The 9,237-nt window shown below is 43.7% G+C and overlaps 2 protein-coding genes across 2 annotated transcripts in view; one reads left to right on the top strand and one right to left on the bottom strand.

Annotated features, from left to right (window-relative positions):
* The window catches only part of DENND11 (DENN domain containing 11), a 42,201-nt gene extending 41,827 nt beyond the window's left edge, over positions 1–374 (bottom strand). Inside the window, exon 1 of the mRNA XM_079150844.1 lies at positions 87–374. Coding sequence (XP_079006970.1) covers positions 87–342 — 256 coding nt within the window. The 5' untranslated portion in view covers positions 343–374. The remainder of the gene's footprint in view (positions 1–86) is intronic.
* The window catches only part of WEE2 (WEE2 oocyte meiosis inhibiting kinase), a 41,361-nt gene that overhangs the window by 14,243 nt on the left and 17,881 nt on the right, over positions 1–9,237 (top strand). The window contains exons 2-4 of the mRNA XM_079150843.1: positions 2,964–3,076; positions 6,245–6,381; positions 8,756–9,147. Coding sequence (XP_079006969.1) covers positions 6,312–6,381; positions 8,756–9,147 — 462 coding nt within the window. The 5' untranslated portion in view covers positions 2,964–3,076; positions 6,245–6,311. The remainder of the gene's footprint in view (positions 1–2,963; positions 3,077–6,244; positions 6,382–8,755; positions 9,148–9,237) is intronic.

Here is a 9,237-nt window from a genome sequence, read left to right as displayed (position 1 = left end):
GCGCGCGCAGAGGCTGCCCCCGCCCCCCCAAAGCCCGAGGGCTGCCTGACCCTCTCCCCGCCCCTCGGTCTCGGAGCGGCTCTCACCCGAGCGAGGATCGAAGGTGACCACAAACACGGCCACCACCTGGTCCTCCTCCACGTCGCCCAGCTCCAGGCGCCCGGGCTGCAGCAGCACCTCGGAGGGCGCCGGCTCCTCGGGCTCCCGCCTCCGGGGCGGCTCCGCGCCCCCGCCGCAGCCCCGGGCCCGGCCTCCCGCCTGCAGCTCCGGGGCCTGCGGCAGGGAGACGGCGGGGCCCTCGGCCCAGCGCAGCAGCGGCGCCGCGTCTCCCTGCTCCACCATGGCGAAGCGAGGAGGAGCCGCGGGCGCGAGGGGCGGGGCGGCGCAGGCACTCCCCTCGCCGCACCCCGCCCGGCCCGCCGGGCTCGCGCTGCGGCCCCGCGGGCCCCGCCGCCCGCCCCGCGCCCGCTGCCCTCCTGCCCGGGCGCCCTGCTCTGGGAGCCCGCGCACGCCCCGCGGCCTGGCTGCAGGCTTCGTGGGCGCTCGTCGCTGGGAGCGTGGTGCAGGACGCGCACCCGGCTCTGTCCACCTGCGCGTGGGTTCAAGCGCTTTCCCACTAGGATTCCGCGGTTAAATGTACCACCCTGAACTTTTATACGTCACCATTATTTTTAAAGTCCCATGGTCACAAAGACCATGACACTCGTATTATATAATCCTGAACGTGTGGCAAAATCTACTTCTAAGCCGGGAAGTAAAGCCGAGCCCTGGCTACTCAGGTGTTTCGAATATACACAAATGAAGACTTGAGGGGGTTATGGGACTGGCATTTGGAAAGTTTATTCTTCTGTTTCTATGGCAAGCTAATTAAGATGCAAATTGTGAGTTTATTTCCTAATATATCTACAACTCGAGGGTATTAATCTAGGGGGCGCTGGGGCACTTTGGGAGGTATTCCCATAAAAGATCAGGAACACCCTGAATCGTATGCTCTTGGAAACTAAAAATTTTCTATGAAACCCCTTTTTTATATTTAAAATTTGAATACCGCAACCCGTGGGGGTCAGTGTGGTAGTTAAGTGGCTTTCAGTGGAAGTATGAACAAGAAATAGGAGTAGCAATGAAAATGAGAAAAACGAGGTGGCCAGAGAGAATTGCTCAGATTCACAATTCACCCAGGGTTCAGGCAAGCCCCACAGCGGCTGTTCTCAGAGGACCGAATGCATGTATGCGTTAGGTGTTGCTCCGGGACAGTTATGGAGATCCATGTCCTACATGACAGAGGCAATAATATGATTTGATCCTATTCCCAAGGAGATAATGAATGACCACCTAAGCCTGCTACTTCGGTCCAGAACCTATGATATAACAATGAAGTATTTTACCCTAAAAAAGTAGCATTGCTTTCATTATTTATATGTTTAGTGTAACCTGACTCCCAGGGCCAAGGGCAAGTAAGTGCCCATCCTTCACTCTCTCTAAGGAGCATATAGATAGTGACTGAAATGGAGGGGGAGCCCCAGGCACAGTCCAGCCAAAGCCAGGAGCAGGACAGCCAAGGCCATCTGGCTCACTCAAGGGCACACCACCCTGGGTTATACACAGATTCTCCAGGCCAGACACTGAAGTCACTACTTTGGAAGACCAGGCCACACTTCTGAGGGTGAGGCTTTCAAAATTTTATTTTTAAATATAAAAAGGGGAGCTTCATAGAAGACCCTTAATTTTAAAGCCTTCAGCTTTAAGGCAAATGGACTTTCTCTCTATCCCCTGAAGGACTTCTTTTCCTGATTATTTGGGGGGGATATCTGTATGCCCCAAACCCTCAGCACCTCCTAATTTAATACCCTCAGGCTGTATATATACACCAGAAAATAAATGCGTAGTATCTATCACAATCAGTTTGCTATATAAACAGAAAAGTAAAATTCCCTACCCCCATACCATATTTAGTCTTCATTTGTAAGTATATTCTAGCTCACTAACCACTATTCTGAATGCTTTGCATAATAGGTGGTCAACAAATATTTGTTAACTAAGTAAGTAAATGAAAGTAGAGAATTATACCCTGTACAAAGGCCCTCTTGCTATGCTTTATCTAGTATCTTGCACTTGTAGCAGGTGCTCAAAAACGATATGTTGACATTCCCTCTTAGGATACACATATAGATAGTGGCTTTCTACCTGATCATCAGGCGTATCTTCTATGTCTACTGAATTTCATGAGGTGAGAAGAAGGGAACTAATCAAATTTAGTTATTAAAACAGTTCTGCTCAGCAATGAGCATGGAAGACAAGAAGAGAGGAATGACAATCATATTCAGAGGCCCTAGGTTGATATAATATTTCAAAATGCATTCACCTAGAACACTGCCTGTCTAAATTTTAAGATAAATTCATTTTACTTTTCTAAATACTAATTAGTGAAGCAAATGCAATCAGCCATTCGAGGTGTAGATTTATGATAACTGCTAGATATGGCAATGCCAGGTTAAAGTGCATTCCCACTTTTTCGGTTGTTGATCATTTTATGTTCATGTTTTATGATTTAATCTAATTATGTTTTCAAAATATATGTTGGTAATTTGTGATGCCTTGCCAGTACGCTGTCCATTTAGTTTCTATTCAATATTTATATTGGTACGTGGCATGAAGTAAGACTAGACAACCTTTTCATTAAATTGTTAATCAGTAATTGCTATACCATTTATGGAATTGTCCTTTCAATTCCTGTGACTTATATTCACCGTTAAAGTTTAATGTTAAATTACTATGTTTGCAATTCTGTGTCTCCTTAGTCATTGCCCTGTTTGTACTTAGACTAGTACCACAGTAATTTAATCATTAAGCATATGTTTAAAATTTTATTTCTAGGAGAGGTAGTCTCCTTTATTCCTCTTTAAAAAAATCTTCAGCCATGCTTCATTATTTTTTCATTTGAACTTTACAATCATTTCTTCCAGTTTCAAGAAAAAGTGAGACTTTTCATTTAAATTTTATGAGCAGACATTTCCTGGGGAAGAAACAATATCTTTACATCAAGTCATTTCTTTTGCAGGAAGAGTCTTCCATCCAGGTAAGGCTTATGTAGCCCTGCACTGTGACCAGTCTACATAATTAGTGAACTAGGGCAAATACTGGTGATCTACACAGGAGTCCAGCTTATGAGACAAGCTGAGATGTAACAGTGGATGACAGTAGTAAGAATGTGAATGGGCAAGAAGAGTAATCTTCCTATATGAAACATCTATATCCTTCTCTGTCCTGTGAACTGAAGTTGCACAGCCTGATGGATTCTGAGAGGACCCAAAGCACAGGGCATCCAGAGATGCCTCTGGTAATCCAGCCTCCTGACTTCCTAACCATCAGCTCAGCTCCATCCTTGCTGCCTAGCATCTATTTTACACGCTGTAGCTCTTTTACTAGCCACAATGTTTCAGCCTCTATGCACAATGTTTCCTTCACTTCCCAGGTCAACAGTGCTGCCCATCACCATTTAAGGCGCAGTGAATCACATGCCTCCGATGCTGTGTTCAAGTTGGGCTAGGAATAGTAGAAGGATTAGCATGTTAAAAATTACTAAATTATTTAAAATCAGCACATCTCTTCCTTTTAGTCCTTTTAGTCCTAGTTTTTAAATTTGCATTGGGGTTGAAAGTTAAACATTCGAAACCTCATCAAAGGTATCCATTCTTTAGTGGTGTCCATCATAGGGATAAATAGAATGCAAACATGCTTGACTCACTCTGCAAATACTGAATGAATGCCTACTGTTTTCCAAGTTCTGTTCTAGGTCATGGAAATAGAACATCAAACAAGAGTTAAGCCCTCTTGTTATGGAATTTAGGTTCTATTGGGGGTGGGGTGGGGAAGGACAATTTTTTAAATGAACCATGAAATATGTAACATATGATGTAGTGAAAAGTGTTGTGCAGGAATGTGACACAGAGCAAGGGGCCAGGCTGATTACATAGTTTTGGGGAAGCATCGTTTTGGGGAAGACGTCTCTGAGTAGTGACCTTTGAGCAGCAGGGGCAAGCGAGAGTAGAGAAAAGCAAATTAGCCAGAGCAAAGATCCTGAGGCAAAAAGATTTGGGCATCTATAGGAACAGCAAGGAGACCAGAGAAGAATGTGTGAGGGGAAGATGATGGTGGAAGTTGAACAGATTGGGGTGTGTCATATGTCCCTGGGGGGCTTGATGGGAGGTTAGCTCTGTATTCTGAGTGAAATAGGAACCAGTGGAGGATTTGAGTACAAGGATGTCATGATCTCACTTACTTTTTAGAAGGATTCCATCAGTTCCTGGATGTAGAACAGAATGCTGGAAGGCAAGGGTGAATGCAGCAGACCCCTGTTGGAGGCTGTGGCCTCTGGGGAAGAGGTAAGGATGAAACTGAAAGGATTTCTCACAGGTTGGATGTAGGTTAGGGAGAGAGAGAGGAAGTACTCACCTGTTGCCATTTACTGATATATGAAAAAAATGCAGAAGGAGTAGGTTTCACAGGGAACTTTGGGACATGTTAAGACTGAGGTGCCTATTAGACACACAAAGAGAGATGCGATAAAGCAGCTGAAATCTGAAGTTCAAGAGAAAGATCTGTGACGCAGTTATAGACTCAAGCTAGCTGCTTATAATAGCATTTCCAACTATGGGGTACATGATGCTCCAACAAAGTGAGTGTACACAGGGAAAAGTTTGTGGAACTGAGCCCAGAGCCTCCAGACTTGAGAGGCCAGAAAAATCAAGAGGGACAAGCCAAGGGTTCAAGCACTTTCGGGACTAGTTTTTAAAGCATGTATGTTTCTCTGCTCACTTGATTACATTTTAAAACATTATTTTAACCATTTAAGAAATAGATATTCATGGCAAAAGATTAAAAGTCAAACTGCACACAAGACGTGATGAGCAGCGATTGCCTTCTCTTCTAATACCACAATCCCACTCCTTTCTGTAGAGATCACCACTCTTGACTCTTAGGGTTTCCAGTAGTTACCCCTATAGAAAAGCTTTAATTCTTTATCACAGTCTTCAAATAAATCATTAAAAGTTTTCCTTATTTTTTTTAATGAAGGTAAAACATTGGTTATGGGAAACTTTAATTGGATCAGGAGTATAGAGAAGGTTGAAAATGTTTGATCAAGTTACTAGTCCCTTGGAGGGTAGAAGAGACAGTAAGTCAAGAGAGGCGTTAAGCGCCACAGCTCTAAGAATGAGTCTTTCCCACACGTACTCATTTCTTTCCAGTCACATGCACAGAGGGAGGGAAAGCGAGAGAGCTCATCTCTGTGGCTGCAAGGTTGGCCTTGGCATAGGTCACACCATTTCTGCTCTAATTTTAGGGAATATGGAAATAACCACAACCCAACTGACTAACAGAGAAAAGGTCAGACCAGTGAGTTATACTGTAGTTTTGAAATATCTGCTCCTTAAAGTATAGGCAGGACATCATCAATCTCTAAATTATTGGATGTCAGGTCAGAAATCTGTTCCTATTCTAGGAAGACTGTCTGTGGGCTGACACACAGCGTATCTCTACTACAACAGCCATGCTGTTGGAAGGGTCTAGTTTTAGCCAGGGGTGAACTTTGGTGAGAGAAGTAAGTCATTAAAATTGGTTTGGTTTTTTAAAACAGGTAGATTTATAGATTTCAAATAAATGGATCGACCTAGACGTTTTTACTAATGGCACAAAAATACTTATGGGTGAAATGAGTTTGCTACCACAGATTTGCTTTAAAATACCCTAGCAACCACCCCAACAAAATTTCAGATATAAATGAAACGAGGTTGTAACAATGTCCATAATATTTGAAGCTAGGTTGTAGTACACTGCAACCCCTTACCTGTTTTCCCTATTTTGGGTATGTTTGAACACTTTAATAAGAAAATGTTAAAAAGAAGAGTATTAATAGGAAACCAGTAGTTTCCAATGGGAGCAGTCTTATCAAATACATGATAATCCAACATCACTATTTTTTCAGAATCTGAATGACTCAGTCTTAACTCAATCTTATGTAATGTGGTAGGGTTTATTCTAGTCTGTTCAGATGTGTTTTGTAATTCTCTAACTGAGGTGACAATCAGACCAGCATGTCCTTCCTTGAAGTGACAGACTCTCAAGTATCTCATCATCCATAGCCTTAGTTCTAAACTTTTTCAAAGGAGCAACTACCCCAAAGCTGAATGCAAGTTTCCAATTCATTTTGATAGGTAGATTTTCCTGTTTCTGTTCTTTCCATCAGTGTTTCTAAAGCCTCAGAACCAAAGTTTGGACAGAGTGGAGTCTAGGAGCTTCTTCCTCTTCCTACAATGTGTCTGCAAGAAGTGAGCTTCCCCCAAGCCCATGATGTAGGGGCTCAAATACAACCCGAGATGCAAGGTGAGCTTCTCTCTTTCAGGATCTCTGCCCTCTGTCTGTGCAACAACTTCTATTACAACTGGAAAAGTGAATGGTGCAAGTTTCTAATAGAATTACTGCTGATAAGAAGAGAGCTAAACTATAGCAATGGTATTAGTTGCCTCCTTAGGCAAACAAGGTAGCCATAAAGAAGAGTAATTGAGAATTATAGCAATGGAGAGAGAAAAGGCAAGGGGCTGATGGTACAAAAATAACCTGCTCTACCAGGTAATATCCTACCAACTAGCACTGGTGCCCTGACTCCACGCTTGTGGCATACTCCGTGTTTGGGGTCAGGCCCTAATCTGTTGGAAGCAAAGCCAGCTCTCAGCTGGCCTAGAGAGGCAGAAAGGACAAGCTGTGTGAGTGGAGACTGAACAACACCGTCATCTGGCCCACAGATCTATAGACCCAGAATTTTAATTGACTGTAATTCCTTTACTGGTAACCTGTGAGTCTTCCTTTCACTTTGATGATTCTTATTGGCCCTCTTGGGATGCTGAATCTTTGACAAAGGTGAGCAGTGAGTCACTGCATGCTAGGAGCAATAGTTTGCCCCCTCTCGAATTATCCAGGATAGTTTGTGTGGCTGGGAGGGGTCGGGAAGGGCCAAGGCAGGGTCTCGTGGTGTGCCTACCTACAAAGCTCAGCGTTTAGCTGAATAGATGCTTTCTCATCTGCCCAGATGACTTTCATTTGGGTTGCCCTCCTCAGGAGTTCTGGTGGGAAATGGAGAAGCAATGGAAGAAGAGAAGGCGGGGCAGGATCAGTGGAAGGGAAAAAATGGAAGCGGTGACAAGTGATGGGTCAGGAGAAGGGAAATCTGTTTCAAACTCATGGAGCTTCCTAGGTTCCCTCCACACACCCTTCCCTGCACCTTGTTTATCTTGTAAATAATTCCTCATGCCGGGTCCCTCCAGAACCTCCTTAAGGGTATTGTGTCATTTTCCTTTTCTATGGACTGGCTTTCACATGGTTTTCTCCTATACAGTGATATTTCTGGGGTTTCATTTCATACACACACACACGTACACACACATGTGTAATGATAACCATGATCAAATTAATTCATAAATCCATCCCCACCCATGTTGTACATCAGCTCCCCAGAATTCATTCATCATACAACTGATTATATTTATCCTTTAACCAACTTCTCCCCAGTCCAGGGCAACCACAGTTCTACTCTGCTTCTGTGAGTTGGACTTTTTAGGTTCCATATGTTAGTGAAATCACACAGCATTTGTCTTTCTGTGTCTAATTTATTTCTCAGCAAAATGGCCCCCAGGTTCATCTATGTTGTCATAAGCGGCAGGATTTCCTTCTTTTTGAGACTCAATAGTATTCTATTGTATATATGTACCTCATTTTAAAAAGTCCATTGACCATCAGTGGACACTTGAGTTCTCTCCATAGCCTAGCTATTGTGAATAGTCCTGCATGGTTGCAGATGTCTCTTTAAGATTCTGAATTCATTTCCTTTGAGTGTACACCCAGAAGAAGAGAGATAGTTGGGTCATTTGGTGGTTTTCACTTCAAAGAATTTTTTACCATTCATTTGGGAAATATGAGAAAAATTAAATAATGTATATTAGAGATACTAAAACTGTAAGAAAAATAATTTTACAAACTAAGGCATTTTTTGGCAAAAGCAATTGCCATTTTAAAGTGATCAACAATTGCTTCTTTATGTTGCTTTCTAGTGTTTTTTTTTTTTTTTTTTGTCAGTTTAAAATTTATTTAATTCCCTAAGAGCTGTAACCACTAACACTGTGGGGAAGAAGGGTGTCTGAATTAGGGCAGGTGTGTCTGCCGAGGACCTAAGGTGTATCCCCATCAGGGATACAAGCTCCAGCCGAGATGCGTCAGAGGCTGCATCAGGAGCACTATGATGTCCAGGTGACGCTGAATCCTAATGACCTGCTGTTAGCCATGGGGAGTTTGGGGAGTGGGAAGGAGGAGAGGGTGATATTTATACATGGCAGCTGTAAAGGAGTGAAAATAATTTGTTAGATAATGAGCTTTTCCCAAATGGGCTAATGGGCATTTTTAAAGCCATACTAAACTGAAGGAATCCAACTCCTTCACTACTGTTTTGTAGCACATGAATACAGGGACACTCTGTAGGGTATAAAGAAAAATTCTGTATATGAATCAGATTTAATTGCTCAGAGAGTTACTGGGATTTTCCGTATTCAGAATGGAGATAAGGATAAGCTGAGGTCTTACAGATTCATGATACTTAAGGGAGAAAATTAACAGTATGCCACACAGCTGTTAGTTGGTTGATTGAGGGAAAGGCTGGATGAAGTTGAGGAACTTGCTGGTTTCAATGATTTTCTCCTTACTTCTATAGGTGTGGAGTGTTCCCTTCTGAGAGACCTCCTTAACTGTGCTGTAAGCTCTTTTACTGCCATGGATGACAGAGGTGTTAACAAAGAGCCAAATCAGAAACTAAACTTTTCCTTTTGTGAAGAAGAGACTGAGAATGAAGGGCAGAAGACAGTACAAGAGAGTGGGGAGGCCCAGAGCCCGAGTCCGGAGAAGGGTGAGGCCCAGGACTCGGTGGCTTCCCCAACTCCCCTCAGCAACATAAAGGAATGTGACACATCTCAGGAGAGAGCTGAGGGAAGCCCAGATCCACTTCTCCGGACTCCAGAGTCAGCCGCTCCCAAATGTCCTGCTACACCAGTACAGACAGACAAAAGGAGCAGGCTGCCACATGGCAACAGCCCCTCCACTCCCAAGGTAAGTCAGCTATGGGCAGCAGCCAGGTCACTGTGACTGTCTTCAGTTCAGCTGACACCGCAACAGCACTCGGTCGTTCATGTGTCTGTG

The sequence above is a fragment of the Sciurus vulgaris genome (assembly GCF_902686455.1).
Source record: "Sciurus vulgaris genome assembly, chromosome: 8".
In the NCBI taxonomy this organism is placed as follows: domain Eukaryota; kingdom Metazoa; phylum Chordata; class Mammalia; order Rodentia; family Sciuridae; genus Sciurus; species Sciurus vulgaris.
The sequence above is the reverse complement of the archived record's forward strand: the minus strand, read 5'-3'. Positions and strand labels throughout refer to the sequence as shown.